The sequence below is a fragment of the Schistocerca serialis genome, chromosome 6 (genome assembly GCF_023864345.2).
Source record: "Schistocerca serialis cubense isolate TAMUIC-IGC-003099 chromosome 6, iqSchSeri2.2, whole genome shotgun sequence".
In the NCBI taxonomy this organism is placed as follows: Eukaryota; Metazoa; Arthropoda; class Insecta; order Orthoptera; family Acrididae; genus Schistocerca; species Schistocerca serialis.
In genome coordinates this window covers 271,451,198-271,477,015 of record NC_064643.1, presented here as the reverse complement: position 1 = coordinate 271,477,015, position 25,818 = coordinate 271,451,198, and the positions used below count along the sequence as shown (strand labels likewise).

General features: G+C 40.0%; 1 protein-coding gene across 2 annotated transcripts in view; it reads left to right on the top strand.

Moving 5' to 3' along the window:
* LOC126484599 (cytoplasmic tRNA 2-thiolation protein 2-A) overlaps nucleotides 1-25,818 on the top strand; it is a 103,831-nt gene that overhangs the window by 11,686 nt on the left and 66,327 nt on the right. For both annotated transcript variants that reach the window (XM_050108165.1, XM_050108164.1), the window contains exons 2-3: nucleotides 11,411-11,485; nucleotides 11,566-11,765. In XM_050108165.1, coding sequence (XP_049964122.1) covers nucleotides 11,411-11,485; nucleotides 11,566-11,765 — 275 coding nt within the window. The remainder of the gene's footprint in view (nucleotides 1-11,410; nucleotides 11,486-11,565; nucleotides 11,766-25,818) is intronic.

The following is a 25,818-nucleotide window of genomic DNA, read 5'->3' as shown; positions in this document are numbered from 1 at the left end:
TCCTTAATCTTTCTTCTAAGATAAGTCGTAAGGTCAGTATTGCCTCACGTGTTCCAGTGTTTCTGCGGAATCCAAACTGATCTTCCCCGAGGTTGGCTTCTACTAGTTTTTCCATTCGTCTGTAAAGAATTCGTGTTAGTATTTTGCAGCTGTGACTTATTAAGCTGATTGTTCGGTAATTTTCACATCTGTCAACACCTGCTTTCTTTGGGATTGGAATTATTATATTCTTCTTGAAGTCTGAGGGTATTTCGCCTGTTTCATACATCTTGCTCACCAGATGGTAGAGTTTTGTCAGGACTGGCTCTCCCACGGCCGTCAGTAGTTCCAATGGAATATTGTCTACTCCGGGGACCTTGTTTCGACTCAGGTCTTTCAGTGCTCTGTCAAACTCTTCACGCAGTATCATATCTCCCATTTCATCTTCATCTACATCCTCTTCCATTTCCATAATATTGTCCTCAAGTACATCGCCCTTGTATAGACCCTCTATATACTCCTTCCACCTTTCTGCTTTCCCTTCTTTGCTTAGAACTGGGTTTCCATCTGAGCTCTTGATATTCATACAAGTCGTTCTCTCTGCCATTGTGATTAGGATGTGCTATTAAATAGCCAGGAGATCAATATGATTGTCTGGCTGCCAGTTAGTGCTAGTTCTTTTTGTTCACATCTATAATTAGATGCTATTCGGGGTGCACGTGTAGTATTCTACTAGGGACGCGAACTAGCCTTACACCCCTCAAGAAATCATCTATGATATAGAAGGAGTTGTCTAGGGGATATGATTTCAATTTATTTTTGGAACTATTACTGATGTCTGTCGGACATTTTATTTCATCTGGAAATGTATCGGGAAGTTTTACAGCAGTATATTTTACCCCCTTCTGTGCCGAAGATAGGTTAAGTAGAGGATAGTGTAAGCATTTCTTTCTTCTGATATTATAATCAAGAATGTCACTGTTGTTTTTAAACTGGTCCATATTGTTGAGAACAAATGTTATTACTGAGTAACTTTGTTATGAGGCTGTCAGTTTAGCTTCTTGTTTCAGATAAGAAGGGAGGTCATTCACATATATCAAGAACAGAAGGGGACCCATGATCAAACCCTGTGGAACACATGAAGTAATTTCATCCCAGTTAGATGAAGTAGCAAATTTCCTTAAATTACTTAAACCATATAAAGAAACTTTTTGCTTCCTGTTCTGTATATATGGCTTAAACTGCTCCTATGCTGTTCCACTTCTACCATATAATGTAATTTCTGTAACATAAAGTCATAGTTCACACAATTAAGTGCTTTGGATTAGTCTCAGAAAATTCCTATTGGTGACTTTTCCTATTTAAAGACTCTATTATGTGGGCAGTGAAATTGTATATTGCTGTCTCAGTGGAAAAGCATTTTTGAAATCCGAACTGTGATTTACTAAGTATCCCATTACTGTGAGATGGCTAACTACTCGAGTACATTATTTTCTCAACAATTTTTGAAAATGGTGTAAGCAAGGATACTGGCTAGTAATTATTGACATCAGTGCTGTCTCCTATTTTGTGGAGAGGCTTGACAATGGCATATTTTAAACTTCCTGGGAAAATACCTCGAGTTAGTTCCTATGGGACCAAACTGCCAAGGTCATCCGTCCCTAGGCTTAATCTAACTGAAACCAACTTATGCCAACTTACACCCATGCCTGAGGGAGGACTCGAACCATGGCAAGGTGCCCTAGACCACATGGGGTAGTGCATCGGGCATAAGATGTTTATAATAACTTGTACAAAGATCTGATGTTGGTAACATAGTTTACCGAAACCAGTGTTTCATTGCGATCTTGGCTAAGAAGTTTTTCTTCTCCTAAGAAAGCAAATACAGATTGCCACTTCATACTCAGCATGAGTAAACTAATGAATATAAATTCAAGACCTCTCAAAGCTGAGTTTTCCACATACTGCTTGGCTTTTTCTTTTGAACTATTATCATCAAATTTTTACACCTGCACTTAAGAAATGGTTGTTAAATACATTAGCTGATTATGTACTGTTGGTAAGATGGTCCCATTCTCTTTAATAGTAATACTACGTACCCCAGTGGCAAGTTTTCCTGCCTCCCTTCTAACAACATTCTGTATTGATTTGATTTTATTGCGCGAATTTTAATTTCAACTCTAACATAGATATTTTTGATTTTCTGACAACTTTTCTCAATATATTACAATAATTTTTGTAGTGTAAAATTACTTCTGAGTCTTTTCTAAGTCTTGCTGTCTCATACAGTTTTCTTTTTGTTTCGAACAATGGAAAATCTAGGATGGAATGTAAAAATATTATGAAAAGAAAAGTTGCTACTCACCATGTAGCAGAGATGCTGTCACAAATAGGCACAACAAAAAGTCTGTCACAAATATAGTTTTCGGCCAGTAAGGCATTTCTCAAAATTAGACGACAGAAACACACATACACACTCACACAAATGCAGCTCACACACACCTGACTGCAGTCTCAGGCAACTGAGGCCACATTGCGAACAGCAGCACCAGTGATTGATGGGAATGGGGACTGGATGGAGGTAAGGAATAGGCTGGGTTGGGGAGGGGAAGACACAATAGGGTAGGTGTGGCGGACAGTGACATGCTGTTGGGGAGTGCGCAGGGACGAGGTGGAAAGAGGGTAGGGCAGCTATGTGCAGTTGGGAGGTTAGACAGAGGGTGACAGAGAGGTGGGGAAGGGGGGGGGGGTAGCAGAAAAGGAGAGAAGTAAAAAGATTGGGTGCGATGGAGGAATGAGGACTGCGTAGTGCTGGAATGGGAACAGATAGGGGGCTGGATGGGGGTGGACAATGAAGGTTATGGCTAGGAGGGTTATGAGAATGTTGGATGTATTGCAGGGAAAGTTCCCACCATCGCATTTGAGAAAAGCTGATATTGGTGGGAAGGATCCATATGGCACAGGCTGTGAAGCAGTCGTTGAAATGAAGGATGTCATGTTTGGCAGCGTCCTCAGCAACAGGGTGGTCCACTTGTTTCTTGGCCACAATTTGTCGGTGTCCATTCATGCAGACAGACAGCTTGTTAGTTGTCCTGCCCACATAGAATGCAGCACAGTGGTTGCAGCTTAGCTTGTATATCACATGACTTGTTTCACAGGTAGCCCTGCCTTTGATGGGATAGGTGATGTTTGTGACTGGACTAGAGTAGGTGGTGGTGGGAGGATGTAGAGGACAGGTCTTGCATCTAGGTCTATTACATGGGTATAAGTCATGAGGTAAGGGGTTGGGAGCAGGGGTTGGCAGGGATGTACGAGTATACAGGGCTATTACAAATGATTGAAACGATTTCACAAATTCACTGTAGCTCCATTCATTGACATATGGTCACGATACACTGCAGATACGTAGAAAAACTCATAAAGTTTTGATCGGCTGAAGCCACACTTCAGGTTTCTGCCGCCAGAGCGCTCGAGAGCGCAGTGAGACAAAATGGCAACAGGAGCCGAGAAAGCGTATGTCGTGCTTGAAATGCACTCACATCAGTCAGTCATAACAGTGCATCGACACTTCAGGACGAAGTTCAACAAAGATCCACTAACTGCTAACTCCATTCGGCGATGGTATGCGCAGTTTAAAGCTTCTGGATGCCTCTGTAAGGGGAAATCAACGGGTCGGCCTGCAGTGAGCGAAGAAACGGTTGAACGCGTGCGGGCAAGTTTCACGCATAGCCCGCGGAAGTCGACAAATAAAGCAAGCAGGGAGCTAAACGTACCACAGCCGATGGTTTGGAAAATCTTACGGAAAAGGCTAAAGCAGAAGCCTTACCGTTTACAATTGCTGCAAGCCCTGACACCCGATGACAAAGTCAAACGCTTTGAATTTTCGGCGCGGTTGCAACAGCTCATGGAAGAGGATGCGTTCAGTGCGAAACTTGTTTTCAGTGATGAAGCAACATTTTTTGTTAATGGTGAAGTGAACAGACACAATGTGCGAATCTGGGCAGTAGAGAATCCTCACGCATTCGTGCAGCAAATTCGCAATTCACCAAAAGTTAACATGTTTTGTGCAATCTCACGGTTTAAAGTTTACGGCCCCTTTTTCTTCTGTGAAAAAAACGTTACAGGACACGTGTATCTGGACATGCTGGAAAATTGGCTCATGCCACAACTGGAGACCGACAGTGCCGACTTCATCTTTCAACAGGATGGTGCTCCACTGCACTTCCATCATGATGTTCGGCATTTCTTAAACAGGAGATTGGAAAACCGATGGATCGGTCGTGGTGGAGATCATGATCAGCAATTCATGTCATGGCCTCCACGCTCTCCCGACTTAACCCCATGCAATTTCATTTTGTGGGGTTATGTGAAAGATTCAGTGTTTAAACCTCCTCTACCAAGAAACGTGCCAGAACTGCGAGCTCGCATCAACGATGCTTTCGAACTCATTGATGGGGACATGTTGCTCCGAGTGTGGGAGGAACTTGATTATCGGCTTGATGTCTGCCGAATCACTAAAGGTGCACATATCGAACATTTGTGAATGCCTAAAAAAACTTTTTGAGTTTTTGTATGTGTGTGCAAAGCATTGTGAAAATATCTCAAATAATAAAGTTATTGTAGAGCTGTGAAATCGCTTCAATCATTTGTAATAACCCTGTATTGTGTAGGTTTGGTGTACAGTGGAATACCACTGTGGGAGGAGGGGGAAGGACAGTAGGCAGGACATTTCTAATTTCAGGGCTTGATGAGAGGCAGTCGAAACCTTGGCAGAGAATGTGATTCAGTTGTTCCAGTGCTGTGTGGTACTGAGTTACAAGAGGAATGCTTCTCTGTAGCCGAACAGTGAGACTTCGTGAGGTGGTGGGAGACTGGAAAGATAAAGCATGGGAAATTTGTTTTTGCACAAGGTTGGAAGGATAATTACAGTTTGTGAAGGCTTCAGTGAGACCCTCGGTATATTTCAAGAGGGACTGCCCGTCACTGCGGACGCGACTACAACTGTTGGCTAGGCTGTATGGAAGGGACTCCTTAGTATGGAACAGGTCGCAGCTGTCAAAGTGGTGGTATTGCTGGTGGTTTATAGGTTTGATATGGACAGAGGTACTGATTTAGCCATCTTTGAGGTGGAGGTCAACATCTAGGAAGGTGGATTCTTGGATTGAGTAGAACCAGGTGAAGCAAATGGGGAAGTTGTTGAGGTTGTGGAGGAATGTGGATAGGGTGTCCTCACCCTCAGTCCAAATCGCAAAGATGTCATCAGTGAATCTGAACCAGGCGAGGTGTTTAGGATTATTTCTTTTTCTTTCTGTAGACACTTTAATACCTTAGCAGTCCCAGGTTTCTTTCTAAACTGTTTGGTGTTACATTTAGTAGTTTTTTTGGGCAATATTGTTCAAAAAGAGATATAAATTTATCAAGAATTGTTGCATTTATCATTAACATTTGGCTCATTCTATACATCTCCCCAATTAACGTTTCTTAAACTTCCTCTGAAGTTAGATTTTGTAAGTTAATCAATTGTATGTCATGGTCTGATAATCCCTTTATCAAAGGGAACCTGTACAAATACATTATCTATTATAGTGCTACTGTCTTGAGCTATTCATGTAGGGAAATTGATCACTGATTCTAAGTTATATGTCATTAATAACACTTCTAGTTCTTTTTCCTATCACAGCGGCTTAGAAAATTTACATTGAAATCACCACAGATTAATAATTTCTTCTTTTTGTCTGGTAGACAACATAATATGGAGCAAACCTTTTTATGAATAGCTCCCAATATCCTAATGGGGACCCGTACACACTTGATAATATCAACACTACATTATCTAGCTGTAGCTCACATCCACAAACTTCAAAGTGCTGATTGACACAAAACTTGCTTATTTGTACAGTTTTATATTTATACCCTTCTTTTGTGTAAATGGCAGCTCCTTCTCTATCCATGCTAGATTTGCAAATGTAAGACCCTAAATTATACCCATTTATACTGACACTTTCCATCCCAACAGTTTCATGGTGTTCAGACAGACAAAGGATATCAATCTCATTCTTATTTTTGGGGTCATTGAAACACACGGACAGCTCATCTACTTCATTAATTATTCCCCTGATATTTTGATGAAGTAAATTGATACTACCCTTAGCTGTATCCCTATTGACTATACATGAAGCTTCTTTTATTCTGCTTTTTTTGGTTGTTGTCTGTCTGGACTTTGACTTTAACCTTTACCTGGTCCCATTAACCACAGGGTCATCCCTTGTGTGACTGTGCCCCCCTTTACAGCACCTGCTAATAGAGAAGCTAAATGATCTTTTCTCTTCCTATTTAGGTGCAGGCCATGTGTAGTGTATCCCCACCTACCAATAGCATCAACTATAACAACACTTTCATGAGATTTTGCCGATGTGCAGCAGCCTTTCTTCTCGAAGTGTTATAAACACTGTTTTATCCTAGAAGAATTTCCTTTTATCATCTGTCACTGCTGACTGCCTGTTGCACTTCCATGTCACATGACCTGGTGCTCCTTTACCACTATACTCACATGAATTGCTGCATCCTTTACAGATAGCTGGGATATGTTCTGTGTCAAGTGGTACATCATTCCCTCTGACGATTTCATGTATCTTAAACTAAGCCTCCCCTTTACATTTCAGAATAAACTGTAAACATGTCTTTCTGCTGTTGCTTATCCTGGAAATATGACCATCACTGTAGGATCCACACTTTTATTTCCTGTTTAATTGTTACAAACTGTTTCATGTTTTCCTTTGTTCCTTGTACAGTTCCCTTCTTCAGCCAGTGCTGGTACTCTGCATCCTTCTTTGTAACTTGCAGCTCTGTTGGTCAGATTCCCAGAATAACTTGGATGGCTCCAGTTGGTATCATCCTATATGCTTTTGTAAAACAAAGAATCATGCTTTGTTGCATATAGTACAGGGGTTTTCTTGGTTTCACAACATGCAGCCTGTGCCCAAACACTGTTTCTGTAACCTACAATTGCTACCAAAATGGTCTCATGATATATTCTGATAGTTTGTAATTGGTGTCCAAACATCTTCTTTCGTGTGTTTACTAAATTGTTCATTATGTGATGTCCATTTTTGCATAGTTCATTTTGAGTGTGGGAGGACAAATATTATCTCTTGGCTAACAGCAGCCCCAGATATCTGGTGTTTTTTTTAGCTGTTCTTCACTTCTTTTACTGAAAAATTTCTGCTATTTGACAGCTTCCCATGTAGCAATGCTACTGACATCACTTGCTTTTTGTGCCATCATCCATTGATTTACAACTCTTATACCCATACTGGTTAGGGTTTACACCTGCAAGACTTCTGTGTGTTTATAATTGGCGACAGAAACATTTTCGTGATTGTTTTCCATTCCATTTATGAGACATATTGACTGATATGCCTGCACTGCTTTTGAGTATTTGTCCCTCCCCTTTCCAGTAAGATGATTTCCCCTGCCTCTCAAACATTTGGTATTTTTTCTTGAAGAATGCGTTTGTTGTATAGCCTGTAGATTTGTGGATTTTATTCCAAAAGGCCCTTAGTCTTCTTCAACATTAGAATGGACTTCTTCAGGAAAATGAATTAGTACATATACATTATTGTAGAGCAACTTTATCTTTCCTATTGGCTGTTTTTGTTATCCTGTGTCATCTTTACAGTTGTTGTCTAGAACCATGGCCCCCATTAATAGTTCTATTGAATTCTTACAAGTTCTTATTATGTCACTATCTCCTCTTCCCATAGTGGACACGTGTGATTATATTTTCTATCAGTAGTTTATACAGTGTTCCACAGACATTATTGTTAAGGTGTAGTTATTCGTATTTCTGTTTGGTGTTCCTGTAAATTCTTAGTTGTTTCTCACACTCTTCGGTATATAATGCTTTCTGGTACAATTGTCTGTATTTTGTTTTTCTTCTTAGTTTTTGCACATAGCTGCTCCCCACTCCCTTTAGATCGAATCCGTATAATCAATATATTGCATACGTTCCACCCATCGACGAAGACGTACATTAAATGACAAAGCGGAGTCATTACAGTTACATATAGGCTCCGGATCAGATTTCGTTATATATATCAAAGCATTTTTCCTACTCCTACATTTCTGCAAGTCAAAAACACCATTAATACTACCGAACATAAATTCAAGCCCAGCCCTAACATCTGCCAATAATTTTGGCTCTGCTAGCTTTAAATGGTCCATTACCATTCTTTGCACTTTCTGGGTTATTATTGCTGGCTGTTAAACCTTCTTCCTCTGTCCATGACATTATCTTGTTTCAGATGTTCTGATTGGTCGATAGCATTATCTCAATATTGGAGAATGTGGGAGAGCTCTGAAGTCTGTTGATGACCAACAAATGCACCATATACAGTAAAACACAAGATAATGACCATTTGAGATGGAGGCATAGCCATTCACTTTGCCCAGTACTGAGTGATTTTGTGCAAATGGAGAGAGTTGACAGATACTAATCTCCATCTCCTACCATCTGCATATTTTATTTCCTATGGTGCCCCTAAATGAGTGACTGTCCCTTATAGAGGACAGAACAATAGGTCTAGTGAACAACACAATACATAAATATATTCTTTGCAGTGTGGCACTGTACATTACGCAAATCCCATTTGTAAGGATCTTCCTTTTTTTGACATCCTTGAAGATATCTTCACTGTGGATCCACAGAAAAAAGTGTATCTACTATCTACCTATTTGTCTATTGGTGTATTGGTCTAGTGTTGAGCATGATTCATTGAGGGTCTTTGGCTTGTACCATGTTGTTTGTTAGAACTAGAAGCCCGTATGTGTAGTGAAGATGGTGATCTATTAAGGGTAGAGTCTTCCCCTGTTCAATTCAGCATGTTGTAGACTAGACATATTTAGATCATGTGGAAACAGAAACAGAAATCCTTGTAAAATTATTTCATTCAAATGTGATGTAAAATTATTTCATTCAAATGTGATAGTTCACTCCTCAAAATCTTGGTTTAGGGACAGATGGATCTGTACCGTCACTCGAGGACTAGTTGAGGACAGAAGGCTATAGTTGGTTGGAAGCCAATGTTACTCTTAACAGTAAGATTGGCAGATGGTTGTCTTTCTCTTGTACACATACTTATGAAACAAAATATTAACAGGCACAAGATGAGTCTCTCTCTTAATGCACATAAAAAGGTGTTATTCCTAAAGCAAGTCCCCTACCCCCTCTCTCAATATCTTATGGATTTGGCATGTTCATATAATGTATGTGTATATATGCCACCCAATCCACTGTACAGTACACATGCTAATATTAGTCATAATCTGCTATTACATTTGTGTATGGGGTGAGAGCAAAATGACTGTTGTACCCCTCAATATGTCCGCTAATCCTTCTTGTATCGTTTTCATGATTTCTAAGTGAGATATACAGAAGAGGCAGCTGAATTGTACAAGGGAAGACTGGAAAGTAACACACAATAATTTTACTATCAAAAGGTTAAGAAGGTAACAGGAAAAAAACACAAATGAACTTACAGCTTTTACCTACTTTTCTACATAGTCACCAACATTCTCAACACATTTCTCCCATAATTGATTTTCTCATGAACTAGAGCAGCAACATGGGGGCGAGCATTGTCATAAAGAACATTAATGTTATGGTGTTTGTCACGAAGGGTGTGACTCAAATTAACCAAACTTTTAATGTAGGTTGCAGCACTCACAGAGGTCCCGTTTTCAGCAAATTCCACCAATAACACACCATGCACATGCCAGGATATTGTCACAAGCACTTTTGTAGCAGATTGAATCATTTTGAATTTTTGTCATACTGGGGAACCAATGTATTTCGACTCTATAGACTATATCCGATGAATGTTCTGGATTTTGAGCACAAGCACAGAGATTTTAGCCTATAAATTATATGATGCAGGTGTACCTTGTACCTAAGAGAGCTCACTGAGCTGGGGAAGAAGGGTTACTTACCTCGCCTTTGTTGATCTTTCATTGACCCTGGGGTTTTCTACTCCTGGGTTTTGCGCAGTAGGCTATCTGCGATCTGTCTGTCTGAAGGAAAAATAGACTGATGACCTCATAGTTTGGTCCCCTTAATCACCCTACCAACCAAGCAGCCTACCAACCAAGCAGGGTTAACTTGTAAAAAAGCATGAATATGTCAAGATATTTTCATTTAAATATATTTGAAGCTTACAGCTAAGTCAAAAAGCTAGTTTCCTTGTTTTACATCCGTAACTGTGCCCATGACATATTTGTCTTTTTGAGTTCTATAATAGGAGCTTTTTTCATTCTGATTCCCAACATTCACTCTACCATAATTTTGATATTAGACATCCATAGCTTGGCAACTGTTGTACGTTTTAGTTGACTAGGGTGACAACTAATCTGGTATAGGTATTTTTATTGCCTTTTGAACCACTTTGCTTATATCATGACAATGAATAAAGCTTTCACAAAACAACAGGGTGACCATTAATTATAAGTATTTATCTACCATCTTACAAAATTTGAACTGATTCACACGAGTTTGAAACATAGAAATGGTGTGCTTAAAAAAACTCACAGCAAACATGTTTTTTGCATGTAAAATCCAAATGAAGCTAGATTTTTGAAGTGAGTTTTCAATTTTATGTTAAGAGTGAATCTTTTATTTATTTGAATCACTTTAAATTGTTTCTGCACATTAAATTTACTTAAGAATTAATTTTACGTGGTATGTTTAGCATGACTTTAAACTATTGTATCACAACATACTAAAAAATTATTGGATGAAAAAAAATCATTTTGATACGGTCCGTTTATGTACCATTGTGCAAAATTTGAACCGATCTATACAAGTCCAAAGTATAGATATGGCCCGCGTCTTAAACCTCCCAGAAAAATATGTTTATTGCATGTAAAATCTGAAAGGTGTGCATACAAATGGTGCTATTAGATTAGCATTAATTTCAGCCCAATTAACATCTTTTGCAATAGCTCAACTCGCCTGGGTACCAACTCTCTTTGTTATTTTATTATTAATATACTGTAATATAGATGCAGTATGACATATTCGTATGGCTATGCAGAAGACTACTGATCCAGGCGAAACCAAAAACTTTTTACTGTACGTCCATAGTTCAAAGAGGAACTGCGCATCAAGATGCCCCTCAAAACTGTGATTCTGTGCATGCCTATCTCAAATCTATTTATTACAGTGCATCTGCGTACTAATGATTCCATTTAAGAGAATGTGACTCTCAAGTTCTGTGCAATTGTATTGTAATAGTGAAAAGCTGCATGAATTTTAACATAATTTTGATGGCAGGAAGATATGCAGGAAAAATTTACGTACAAATAGATCAATTGATGTTTGTGATTATTTCATTGATTAAAAATGTTGCTTGCTTATAATCCTTTTTCCCATTTACAGTGTCAGTAACGTCTGTAGAAAATGTAATGAAAATCGTGCAGAGGTAGTTCTTCGAAAGAAACATCCCTATTGCAGGTATTTATCTAACCTATAGTTTCTTTGAATTTATTAGTTTTTGATGCATTGTACAAATTATTTGTCTTGTTCTGTTTCAGACTCTGTTTTGTGCAAGCAGCAACTCATAAATTCAGAGCAACTCTTGGGAAATCAAAGATCATTAGAGCAGGTGATAATGTAATGATAGCTTTTTCTGGCAGTGAAGCTTCAGCTGCACTTGTTCATTTGGTATCAGTTGGCTTAAATGAAGGAAATCACAAACGACTCTGTTTTAATCCCATTATTTTGTATGTCGATGGTAAGTAGGCATGTTGTTAACAGTAGTTCATTTTATGGAGGCACATACTGGACATTTGTGTAGAAGATAAATATTATTCATAAGTAATAATAATAATAATAATAATAATATGTGTTCATTCTTTAGTCATTTCGTACATTGATATGAACAAGTTAATTCTAAAGTAGTATACAATACACAGAATGTAGATAACATAATCATCATCATCTTGGACAGTTTCCAGCCACTGGCTGGGTCTGTCGGGAGCACAAGCCTCTCCATCGTGTTCTGTCTTTCCACCATTCCCCCTCTTCCACCTTCGTCCAGTTCTCTCCTCTTCTCGCTACACATTCCTTCACTCCCTTCACCCATCTATCTCTTGGTCTTCCCCTGGGCCTCTTCCCCTCCAGTTGCAGATCAAACATCCTCTTTGGAATTCTTTCCTCATCCATTCTCTTCATGTGTCCATACCACTGCAGTCTTGATTTTTCTATCCTGTCCTGTACTGGTTCCTCCTTTAGTCTTTCCCTCACATACACATTTCGCAATCTGTCTCGTCTTGTTACACTCAACCTGCTCCTCTGGAACTTCATTTCACTAGCTTGTATTCTACTTTTGTCACTTTTATGCATTACCCATGTCTCACTTCCGTATGCCAATATGGGGACAAAGTAGGTTCGGTATATAATTCCCTTGGATTTCTGTGGCACCTCCTTGCTCCAAATAAGCCCCCTAATGCATTTGAAGAACTGCCCTGCTTTTCTGCACCTTTCATTTATTTCCATTGCGTTTCCCCCCTTACTTTCAATCATGCTTCCCAGGTACTTGAAGTTCTCTACCACTTGTAGTTTTACCCCTCCACAAGTTATATCCACATTTGGCCTATTCTTCTTCCTTGTTGTGACAATTATTTCACTTTTCTTTGCAGAGAAATGCATTCCATATTGTGCTGCCGTTGCCTCCCATACATCTAACTGCTCTTGCACCTCCTTCTCGCAATTTCCCCATAACATCAGGTCATCGGCAAAAAGCACTGCTTTCATTTTATGATCTCCAATCGCATCTGATACTTGCTGTAGGATTTCATCCATAACAATAATAAACAATAAAGGTGAAAGTGCACTTCCCTGTCGCAGCCCATTTTCCAGCTTGAACCATGCAGTACGTTCCCTCCCCACTTTCACACAACTCTCACTTCCCTCATACATTTTTCTGACTTTTTGTGTTATCTCGTCATCTATCCCTTTTGCTTTCAGCACATCCCAGAGCTTGTCCCTATAGATACTGTCATACGCCTTCTCAATATCTAAAAAGGCCATGATTAAGTCCTTCCCGTACTCATAGTGCCTTTCCTGCAGTTGCCTTACCGCAAATATGAGGTCCGTTGTTGATCTTCCCGGTCTGAAACCATACTGCTCCTCTTGCAGTCTACTTTCAATACTGCTTCTTATTCTCTTCTCCAGGATCTTTTCATATATTTTTCCACAGTGGCATAGCAGGGTAATTCCTCTGTAGTTCTCACATCTCCTTTTATCCCCTTTCTTGAAGATCGGGACTATAATTCCTTTCTTCCAATCCTCAGGAATTCTGTTCTCCTTCCACACCACCCTCAGCACTCTGTATAGCCACTGGGTTCCTACTTCTCCTGCTGCTCGTATCATATCCACTGTTACTTCGTCCCAACCTGGTGCCTTGCCCCCTTTCATCCTCTTTATGGCTTCTTCCACTTCATTCCAAGTTAGATCATCAATTTTCCCACTATTATAATCGTCTGCTGCCTTAGGCTCTCCATCGCTGTTAGTTACCCGCTTGGCGGCATTCAACAGATCTTCAAAGTACTCCTTCCAAATCTTTTTGAGCTCATGCATTTCCTCCACAACTCTTCCATTATTATCTATGATCCTCAGGCACTCGCTTCTGTCATTCCTCTTATTTCTTACCATGGTGTAAAGTACTTTTTTGTTCCCTTCACTGTCCTCTTCTAACATTCTTGTCCATTTTTCCATCCACTTCTTCTTCTCCGCCCTTACTATGGTCTGTGTCGCTTTCTTGCTTTCCTTATATTTTACCCTAGCTTCCTCTGTTCGGGTCTGGAACCATTCTCTGAAGGCTTTGTTCTTTCGAAGTACTGCCTCTTTACATATGTGGTTCCACCATGGGGTTTCCTTAATTCTCCTCTTTGTGCTAGTTCTTCCGCACACAGTCTCAGCTGCCTCAACTAGAGCCCTCTTAAAATCTCCCCATTCTTCTTCCACTGTTCTCTGATCTTCCTTTGGCAGCTTCTTCCTGATCAGTGTCTGGTACTGGGTCCTCCGTTCATCCTCTTCCAGCATCCATGTCGTCAACGTTTTCTCCTGTATGTCTGTTGCCCTCCTATCTTTTTTCTCTCTCAGGGTGGCTACCAACAGCCGATGGTCACTGTCTAAGGCCTCAGACGGAATGACCTTAACATCTGTGAGGCTGCTCATCATCTGCCTATCCACTAGTACATAGTCTACTACTGAAGTTTGGGACCAGTCTCCACTGTACCAAGTTATTTTGTGGCTACTTCTCTTCTTGTACCAGGAATTTGCGATCGCCAGCCCATTCCTCTTGCAGAATTCCAGCAACAATTTTCCTTCTCTATTTCGGTTCCCCCAGCCCTCTGGTCCCATTATCTCCTCGAATCCTTTCCTGTCTGTGCCAACATGTGCATTGAGGTCCCCTATTATAATCTGATTACCTCCATTTAGCTGCTTTTGCATGTCATCTTCAAATTCCTCCTTCTCCTGCAGCAACAAATTTATAAGAACATAGGCTTCCGTGGCCGGTGTCATAATGATTAAAATTCTTCTGCTTATTATACCGCATCATTGATAAAAACTAACAATAATAAACTAAAACCGATGTTTCGGCTGAATTGCAACGGCCTTCCTCATGGGCACGATTGGTTTTTCATGGGGATAGGTACTTCTATTTATTACAGACTATCGATGTCTGACGTCACTGTTGTAAAATTTTTAATTGGCCCTCTAATATGATTGGCTAGTCATGATGTAAGGGAAGATGGAAGGAAAGAGGCTATTCATGGATGTACAGCATGCATTTATGGCTGTCCACTGCGTTATCAGCAAAGGACTGGGATAACATCGACTGAATAACCCACAACCAGGCCTGCATGGAGGAGGATTTGGTCAGCAGTCGACAAAAAGAAATTTGAGGAGCTAACAGGAAACAAACACCACTCACAGCTAAGTCTGGATACAGCTCGTACCGTGGTTAACATCTCGACACAGACCATCAGTGAGGCAGCGGTGTCAGTTCTGTCCACAGGGTTAAATTTCACAGTTACGCTCACAAAGATTCTCCACCAAGGACCACGTGTCGAAGCAGAAAAGATAAAACAGGAAACTGTAAGAATTTTACAAACAGCAAAACCACCCAGAGCCAATATCACACATGAAGAAGGACAGGCCATAAAGCAGCTCAGGAGTAACAAGGATATTGTGGTCCTACATGCGGACAAAAGGAAACGCTAAAGTTCTGATGGACGTTTCTGAATATGAAAAGAAGATTGACGAACTGCTAAGCGATCTCATTTACAGAGTACTAAAGAGTGACCCGACAGCGAGGATAGGCAGAAATACGAAGGCCCTCGTAAAGGACTCGAGAATTGATCCTTACACAGCCAAGAGACTAATCACCAAGGTGCCTGTTCCTCCTAGAATTTACGGAGTACCTAAGCTTCATAAGGAGGGTTATCCGCTGAGGCCCATAGAGAACGGAATAGATTCACCTGTGTATTATGTTGCGAAAGATCTGGCACCTAAGTTATGCCGTCTTGTGGGACAAACAGACTCCTACACGAAAGACTCTTCCCACTTCATACAACTGATTAGGGAACAGCGAATAAAGCCATCAGACATTATGGTCAGTTTTGACATCAAGTCTCTCTTCACTAACGTACCTATTGAGGAGAGTATGCGCATTCTACAGGATTGGATCCCACCAGATATCTGCGATTTGGTGCGCTTATGCCTGTCATCTACGTACTTCACCTGGTGGGGAAAATATTACAAACAGTTAGATGGAGTGGCAATGGGTTCCCCCCTCTCCCCTGTAGCTGCGGACATATTCATGGAAGCCTTTGAGCAAACAGCCCTAGTTTCTGCTCCGTTACGTTCCAGTTGTTGGCTACGATATGTGGACGACACATTCGTTATCTGGCCTCACGGTGAAGCGGAATTGGGAAACTTCCTCCAGCACTTAAGTAGCTTGCACAAAAATATAAAGTTCACACATGAGACTGAAAACAATGGTACCTTGCCATTTCTGGATGTGGAAGTATACAGAGTGGCCGAAGGTAAACTGGGACACAAAATGTACCAGAAACCAACGCACACTAATCAGTACCTGCACGCGGAGAGCCACCACCACCCAGCTCAAAAGTATTCTGTTCTGCATACGTTAACTGCCCGAGCCTACCGGATAAGCGATGAAAATAACATCAAAGAAGAATCAAAGGAGTTACAACACACGTTCAGTGCCAACGGTTATGATGACAACATCATAAGTAAGGTAGTTAAAACCAAAGGTAGCAAAACATGAGAAGAAGGCAAAGAAGAGAAGCTTCCACTGGTACACTTACCACATGTAAAAGGCGGCAGTGAACGGCTAGGCGACATCTTCCGCCGCCGAGGTTTCAAACCGATTTTTCGAAGCAGTCACATGATCCGCGAAATGATAGTTCCACCAAGGATGTAGTCAACAATCTTAACACTGCAGTTGTTTACGAACTACAGTGTGAGTGCGGAGCTGCCAACATAGGAGAAACAGGGAGGCCTGTCAGCTTACAAGTAGCAGAACACGAACGCTATGTACGATTACAACAACATAATAAATTGGCGATAGCGGAACACCACCGTGACTGTGGACAACCTATCAGGTTCCAGGAAGCCCGAGTACTGGCGAAAGAATCGTGGAGAATCATGGATGCGAGAATGCAAAATACGGGAGGTGATCGAAATGATTAAGTAGCCTGACAACATCATCAGAGAAGATGGCTACAAACTCCCGGCGTCCTGGCTGCCGGCCATCCCAGTCCAACGAGCTGCGAGTGCTCGTGGGGCAGAAGCTACGCGGGACACGAACGTATCTGCACAAACAGCTGTAGAGCAACTGTCAGTCCACTTCCGCGCACACCAGGAGGAAAACTTGCCGACCAGAAGCCAAACGCTGATTGGCGGACAGCTACCAATCGTTGACGTCATGGACATCCATGAATAGCCTCTTTCCTTCCATCTTCCCTTACGTCATGACTGGCCAATCATATTAGAGGGCCAATTAAAGGTTTTACAACAGTGACGTCAGACATCGATAGTCTGTAATAAATATCAGCACCTATCCCCATGCAAAACCAGTCGTGCCCCTGAGGAAGGCCGTTGCAATTCGGCCGAAACGTCAGTTTTAGTTTATTATTGTTAGTTTTTAGCAATGATGTGACATAATACCCAGAAGAATTTTAATCACCAGCAACAAATTTATTTCTTAATTATGTACTAAAACAGTGAAGAGAGTAGGTTCTAATTATTCTGTAATGTATCTCATCACTTTGATGGTCGTGTGCTGGGTGATTCAAAAGGTTATGTACAGATTGAAGGACTGATAGTGATGTCGAAATACAGCTTTAGGACAGGAACTTATTGTTTTGGAAGTAATCATTAGCTAGTGAAAGCTTTTGCATATCAGAAACAACAAGGACAATCAGTGCATATGTACCATGAGTTCAGCTAAGATAATCTGCTGTTTATGTATACATTAACTGCCTGTCACCCAAGATCATTCCATTTGTTGTCATACCATTAATGTTGTGAGCCAGTATTAACAACAGTCATGTGATTAGACTGTTGAGTTTACACTTAACTAACTAACACTCTTTATTCCACATTCTCTGTACACCCATACAGTGAACAAGATGTCACACAGTCCAAGAGTAGCATGCATCTGAGGCAATAATTGTCGTCACATAGTAGCCAGCATAATATGCGGATCATATGGAGCAGCAACAACAGCTGGCATTCTTAGCAGAGCACCCAATAATATCAGGCAAGTCGGCCACAGGATCCCGCACTGTGACACGGTGATCGCTTCAAGGACAAGTCTTCTTTCCAGCACTTGTCTTGTGGTAGCCACTCGCAACTCGCAGTGCCATTGGCAGGGCAGGTGGCAAGTATGAATTGATTTCAGACAGTTGTGATAACTCCATCTCACTGTCTGAGTCAGTTAATCATGGACCAAATGAACTGCAATTGTGTTTAAATGGAATCAAATTCAAGGTCTTCATTGAACAAGTTCTTCCAAGGTTTTATCACTTAACATACGTAATCAGACGTGGGAATGGAGTGAGATATGAGATCTTCATTGAACAGGTGCTTCCGAAACGGTTAGAGGCTTTACTACATCGCATGCATCATCTTATATGTATACAATTAGATATAGCACACTTTTCTTCGCAAGTAAGTGACATACTCAATGTCACATATCCATGTGTTGGCCCAGAAGAGGACATCCAATTGTGTGGCCACCTCACTTCCCTGATTTGACACCTCTTCATTTTGTATTTCTGTTGAAGCATATCAGAAGCCTTGTAGAAATGACACCAGTTCCTGATGATGAAACACTTGTCATCGGGTAACCTGCCGTGTCTGATGAGGTTCGTTGGATGTGTGATGTACTTGGTAAAGTGCGCCCAAATTGGTATGGCTGTATTGAATGTGGTGACAGCCATTTTGAACACCATCTCAATATTCATTGTTGAGGAAACAGTACATTACCTTTGCCGAACTTACAATGTGTGTGCATTGATTGACGTTGTTGTTCCTGACATTCCAAAGCAGTCATTTCTTCTTCTTCTTCTTCTGTAGCACTACAGCCCTTGGTGAACCTTGGCTTCTTCAACTATTTTCCTCCATGCTTCTCAGTATTTTGCAACTCTTTTCCATTCCCGGACTCCCATGCGGGTTAGCTCTTCTATCACATCATCAATCGACTTTCTTCTCGGTCTCCCTTTCCATCTAGCAACATGGATCATATATTTAACCAGTTTTGTTTTATTCTTTCCTACACCATTCTCTTCATATGTCCAAGTCATTGTATTCGTTGTGATTGGACAAATTTTACAATATACCTTCCTTGCATTAATGCTTGTAGCTCGGTGTTGTAGCATATCCTCTAAGCTTCTTCCTCCATCCTTGGGCCATAAATTTTATGTATTACTCTAAAATCAAAGATTCTTAAAGTATTATCATCTGTCACTGTCCTTACCTCTGACCCATATGTGACAACAGGGTGAACTAGGGAGTTATGTTTCAGAAGTTTTGTTGTTCTTGTAACGAGGCTGTTTCTGAAGAGTTGTAAATGTGCAAAGTAAGCTGTGTTCCCTAGTTGTATACTTTCCCTTACAGTCTTTCCAATCGTGTTATCATCTGATATTAATGCTGCCAAGCAACTAAAAGAGGACACTTCTTTGAAACTTTTCCCATTTATATTTGTCTCTTAAAGGGGTCTTCTGGTCTCAGAGTGTGATGTTACCACATATTTTGTTTTCTTTTCATTTACTATGAGGCCAATGATGAAGCGTGGGCTGAAGTTTAAGTGACTAATCAGGAAGAATCAGTGCAGAAAGAAGTGGGATACGGAAGTATTAAGGAATGAAGAGATATGCTGAAAGTTCTCTGAGGTTCTAGATACTGTGATAATAAGAAGCCCGGTAGGCATTTCAGTTGAAGAGGAGTGGACGTCTCTAAAATGGTGAGTCACAGAAGTTGGAAAGAAAAACATAGGTTCAAAGAAGGTAACTATGAAGAAACCATGTGTAATGGAAGAAATACTGCAGTTGAACAGTGAAAAAAAAGAAGTACAAAAATAATCAGGGAAAATCAGGAATATGGAAATATTATGAATGAAATAAAATGGAGGTATGGGGAAGCTAAGGCAAAATGGCTGCGAGGAAAACGTGAAGAAATTGAAACAGAAATGATTACCGGAAGGGCTGACTCAGCGTACAGAAAAGTCAGAACAACATGTAGTGAAATAAAAAAAAAACAAGGGTAGTAACATTAAGAGTGCAGTCGGGATTCCATTTTGAATTGCAGCGGAGAGAGTAGATAGATGGAAAGAGTACACTGAAGGTCTTTGCAGGAGGAGGGAACTTGTCTGATCACATGATGGGGAATAGAGGAAGAGATAGGGGATCCACTGTTAGTCAGAATTTAACAGAGCTATGGGAGTCTCAAGATCAAATAAGGCAGAAGGGACAGATAGCATTCCATTAGAATTTCTAAAATCATCTGTGAGAGCAGGTGAAACTTCTGGTGTATTTTCTAAATTTCAGTTAGTTGTAGTATTTTGTATCTGTTACCTACTGGAGAGCTTTTTGAAAGATTTTGAACATTTTTAAATCCATCTGGTAATCATTCTTCCTCCTCAGCAGCTTGTATTAAAAAATCCCAACTAATGTCCAAGAACAGAAAGAAAAAGTAACTTTACTAAGTTATGATAGTGCTTACAACACGTACAGCCAACATGCAGGGGTCTGAACAAATGTAAGAGAACAGTATCATTTCACATATTATGTGCATTGTTATGCACACCAACTGAACTTAATTCTTGGTCAAGCTAAAAGTCAAAATAAACAAATGAAACTGTTTTTCAGTACTATTGCAGATGTACCAATCTTCTCTCATCATCTCGAAGGGTGGTTGTTCTAGATGCAATTGTAAAACAAGGATTTCCTCATGGATTACCCACAAGATGAACATCCTATCCTTATTCCTGCACAACTTCAACACCTTCTCTCCTGTCTGCTTCACCTGGTCCTCCTCAACACAACCTGCCACCTTCCTGAATGTTGACCTTCACCTCTCAGATGACTCCAGCCATACCTCTGTCAATATCAAATCCACAATCACTAACAATATCAGCATATCAATGGCTGACATCCCTTCCACATCAAAAACTCCTTCCCGTACAGCCTGCCACCCAGAGACAGCATATCGGGAATGACAAGAAGTCTCTTGTTCAGTATGCTGCAGGTTCTCACGAGTGCCTTCACAGACAGACACCCCTTCCAAACGTAGTCTGCAAACAGAGTTCCTTTGCCACATCCTCACACATCCCTACCTCTCCCAGAACCCCCCAAGAGTTGACTTCAAAGGAGCACCCCTCTCACCAACCAATATTTACGTGTGTGTGAGTTGATAACAAATCCAAGCATGAGTAATACCTGTTTCATGTGAATGTACATAAATTTCTTTCAAGTGATATCTTCAAGATATAAATCTAAGTGTTTTGAACCATTTACAGTGCTGAGAATTTACACATCTCTGAAATTATCCTGTGCTAGGGGACTTGTGTGGAACTTTCATACTTTTATAGTTTTAAATAATGGTAGATTTGAAATAAGTGTAGTCGTTGGGTTGAGGGCAGTTGTGAGAATGAAAAGAAAAACTCTTTAAAAATGAACCGAGCAACATGAAATAGTAATCATTAATTTATTATACCTTCTTGTATATACATTTCCATGCATTATTGCTTGTAATTTCTAACTTTTGTCCATAATATCTACATTTACATGTATTTGAATGGAAGTTTTATGAGAAATATGAATATATAAAGAAGTAAATAAATGTGAAGTGTGTAGGTTAGGACATAGTGTTCACTTATTAGTTGTATATCACTAAAGCCACAAGAACCTCTAACTGCAACTTCTTACTTTATGTACACATGATAGGCTGCAGTAGCAATAGGTGACAGTGACAAATATGCTCATTGTTTCAGAAAGGATATTCATTTAGAAAAGTCAACTTATACAACAGGCAGAGTTAATGGGCTTCCGCTGTGTTCACGGTTATTACCTGTGACAATGCTGTACACAAATTATCCAGTTAATAAGTGCTTTAAAAAAAGTAAAACAGTATTTGTAATGAGATAATATAAAAAGAGAGTTTCTTACACATGATTAATAAGTTAGCTTCATAAAATATAGGTATGACGCTGTGCATCCATGATGCACTTTTCCTATGAAAGTTAGAAGACTCTTTTATGTTAAAGTTTTCCACAAATAGTAAATTTTAGCACAAAATCTGTATGCAGCATCTGCCTGTTAAAGAACCTACAATTAGTATGTGTTGAGAAAAAAGGATAGTGACTCAAGAAATCATATGTGTGGTTAGTGTTTTACATATGAAGGCTGTTTTACTATTGCTGGCACTTTGTACCTGTGCAAACTATACATTTTTCTATAATTCGGGCGTGTCCAAACCACAGTTCAAAGAAATGCCCATATTGTGTCAATTTTTAACTACACTGATATCAAAAAGCTATTTGTAGTTATGTCTTCAGCTGAAATTGCTCTGAGAATCTCAAGTATGTAATGATGCTGAAAATTCTGCCCAGTTGCTGGTACTTTCTGCAGAATTGTAACAACATGGACATATAAAAATGAATTTCTGTGTTAAACAACACTTTGAATCCAGTTTTCCTTTGGTGTAAGGATGTGTTACCTCCCCCCCCCCCCTCCTTGAATCATGGACCTTGCCGTTGGTAGGGAGGCTTCTGTGCCCGAGCAATACAGATAGCCATACCATAGGTGCAACCACAACAGAGGGATATCTGTTGAGAGGCCAGACAGACATATGGTTCCTGAAGAGGGGCAGCAGCCTTTTCAGTAGTTACAGGGGCAACAGTCTGCATGATTGATTGATCTGGCCTTGTAAAATTAACGAAAACGGCCTTGCTGTGCTGGTACTGTGAATGGATGAAAGCAAGAGGAAACTACAGCCGTATTTTTTCCCGAGGGCATGCAGCTTTACTGTATGGTTAAATGATGATGGCGTCCTCTTGGGTAAAGTATTCCGGAGGTAAAATAGTCCCCCATTCGTATCTCCGGACGGGGACTATTCAGGTGGATGTCGTTATCAGGAGAAAGAAAACTGGCATTCTATGGGTGAGAGCGTGGAATGTCAGAGCCCTTAATCGGGGCTGGTAGGTTAGAAAATTTGAAAAGGGAAATGGATAATTTTACATTAGATATAGTGGGAATTGGTGAAATTAAGTGGCAGGAGGAACAAGACTTCCAGTCAGGTGAATACAGGGTTATAAATACAAAATCAAATAGGGGTAATGCAGGAGTAGGTTTAATCATGAATAAAAAAATTGGAGCTTGGGTCAGCTATTACGAACAGCATAGTGAACGCATTATTGTAGCCAAGATAGACACAAAGCCCATGCCTACCACAGTAGTACAAGTTTATTTGACAACTAGCTCCACAGGTGACGAAGAGATTGTAGAAATGTATGATGAGATTAAAGAAATTATTCAGATAGTGAAGGGGGATGAAAATTTAATAGTCATGGGGGACTGGAACTTGATAGTAGGAAAAGAGAGAGAAGGAAAAGTAGCAGGTGAATATGGAGTGGGGGTAAGGATGAAAGAGGACGCCACCTGGTAGAATTTTGCACAGAGCGTAACTTAATCATAGCTAACACTTGGTTTACGAATCATGAAAAAAGGTTGTATACAGGGAAGAGTCCTGGAGACACTGGAAGGTTTCAGATAGATTATATAATGGTAAGACAGAGATTTAGGAACCATATTTTAAATTGTAAGACATTTCCAGGTGCAGATGTGGACTCTGACCACAATTTATTGGTTATGAACTGTAGATTAAAATTGAAGAAACTGCAAAAAGGTAGGAATTTAAGGAGATGGGACTTGGATAAACTGAAGGAACCGGAGGTTGTAGAGTGTTTCAGAGAGAGCATCAGGGAACAACTGACAGGAACAGGGGAAAGAAATACAGTAAAAGAAGAATGGGTAGCTTTGGGAGATGAAACATTTAAGACAGCAGAGGATCAAGTAGGTAAAAAGACAAGTCCTAGTAGAAATCCTTGGGTAACAGAAGAGATATTGAATTTAATTGATGAAAGGAGAAAATATAAAAATGCAGTAAATGAAGCAGGCAAAAGGGAATACAAACATCTCAAAAATGAGATCAACAGGAAATGCAAAATGGCGAAGCAGGGATGGCTAGAGGACAATGTAAGGACATATTGACATATATCACTAGGGGTAAGATAGATACTGCTTATAGAAAAATTAAAGAGACCTTTGGAGAAAAGAGAATCTCTTGTATGAATATCTAGAGCTCGGATGGAAAACCATTTCTGAGCAAAGAAGGGAAAGCAGAAAGGTGGAAGGAGTATAAAGAGGGTACTTGAGGGCAACATTATGGAAATGGAAGAGGACATATATTTGCTGAAAGACTGAGATATGTAATAGTAACACATATTTGTGAAAGTGGAGGTAAGCAAGTGATCTCTAATCATTAGTCCATCTCTCACTCTTCCATGTCCTCAAAAATGTTTGAGAGGGTAACTTACAGAAGGATAATGAACCAATATTTCTGAAAATATGAACAGTAATTTAGTTTAGCTTGCTTCTATAAAAGTTTCTACGTGGAGAAAGCAATATATAATGAAATGAGTTCAGTTCTGGTAGAACTAAACAAGGAAAATTATCGTGCTGACATTTTCTGTGATTTGCCAAGGCCTCTGATTGCATAGTTAATAAAATTTTGCCGCACAGTCTGAGGCGTCTTGCCACGGTCCGTGCGCCTCCCCCATTGGAGGTTTGAGTCTGCCCTCGGGCAAGGGTGTATGTGTTGTCGTTAGTGTAAGTTAGTTCAAGTTAGATTAAGTAGTGTGTAAGCCTAGGGACTGATGACCTTAGCAGTTTGGTTCCATAGGAATTTACCACAAATTTCCAAATTTCATAAAATTTTACAAAGAAAACTAAAATATTATGGCATTAAACGCATTATCTGTGTGTGCAAGGAGTCATATGTTAACAATAGAAAACATAGTGTTGCAAAAGCCAATTATATCACAGGAATAAAACTAGATTTTCAATAGGGAAACATTAAGTATGGCGTTCTGCAAAGTTTTGCACTGGACCCACTCCTATTATTGATGTATGTAAATTATTTACGAGGGATGTTGGAGGACTGTTAAAAAAAAAACTGTGATATTGCTGAAGACACAAGTATACTCACAAAGAGCCCCAACACATCTACACTAGACAGTTACTGGAGAATAATGGCAAAAGGATTACAACTGACCCACAGTAAACAGATTAAACCCATATCATATTATGCAGTTTCAAACATATAAAAATAACTTGTAGTTTAAGTAGGTGTCAGTGGGCCCACACTGGATGAGGCACCATCTGTGAAGCTCTTATGCATTTGAATGTGTAATAAATTGAAGTGACACCAACCAGCATGTGGAAAGTGAACCAAAGAACTCCATTTTGCCTGCTTTTCACATAGAAATCTCTGTCATTAGACTGACCTGCAGACAGGATCACTAACATACTTTGCAACTTTCATTCTATACTATCCTGTCCTGGATAGCCCAGTCAACAAATACAAAAAAAGGTCAAATAGGGGGAAAAAAATCATGAAGTCACACGTTTTTGTACAGCAGTAGGAACAATTCTATGAATAGTATGCTAAAAATCTTAACCGGTGGGGAGTGAGTATGTGGCCGCGGGAGGGGGAGGGACATTTAAAGTTAACTTTTTTATGTTTTTCTTTAATAACTCGAAAACAGTGGTTTCTAGTGAAAATGTTTCCCAGTACAAAATCAAACTACATTACATTTCCTGTTAAAACAATCCTATTAATTTTTTCTGTAGGACTAACAGTTTTCATATTGCAAGGGATGGAAAAATCACAGATAATTAAAAATAGCATTTAATGATATAAGATTAATGTTTATTGTTAAATGAAGTGGTTTAAGAACAAATACCACATATGTATAACACATCTAAGTAGAGCTGCATTAAGGGATAAATTGTGTTCGTGCAGTGTAAGAGAGTGGAGGAGTTGTGGTGGTGGTGGTGGTGGTGGTGGTGGTGGTGGTGGTGGTGGTGATGGTGAGGGTGATGGTGGTGGTTGTGGTTGTGGTTGTGGAGGATGAGGTAGAAGGTACATATGTGAGCAAAGGTAGGTCACTGGATTGTGTTCATGCTCTT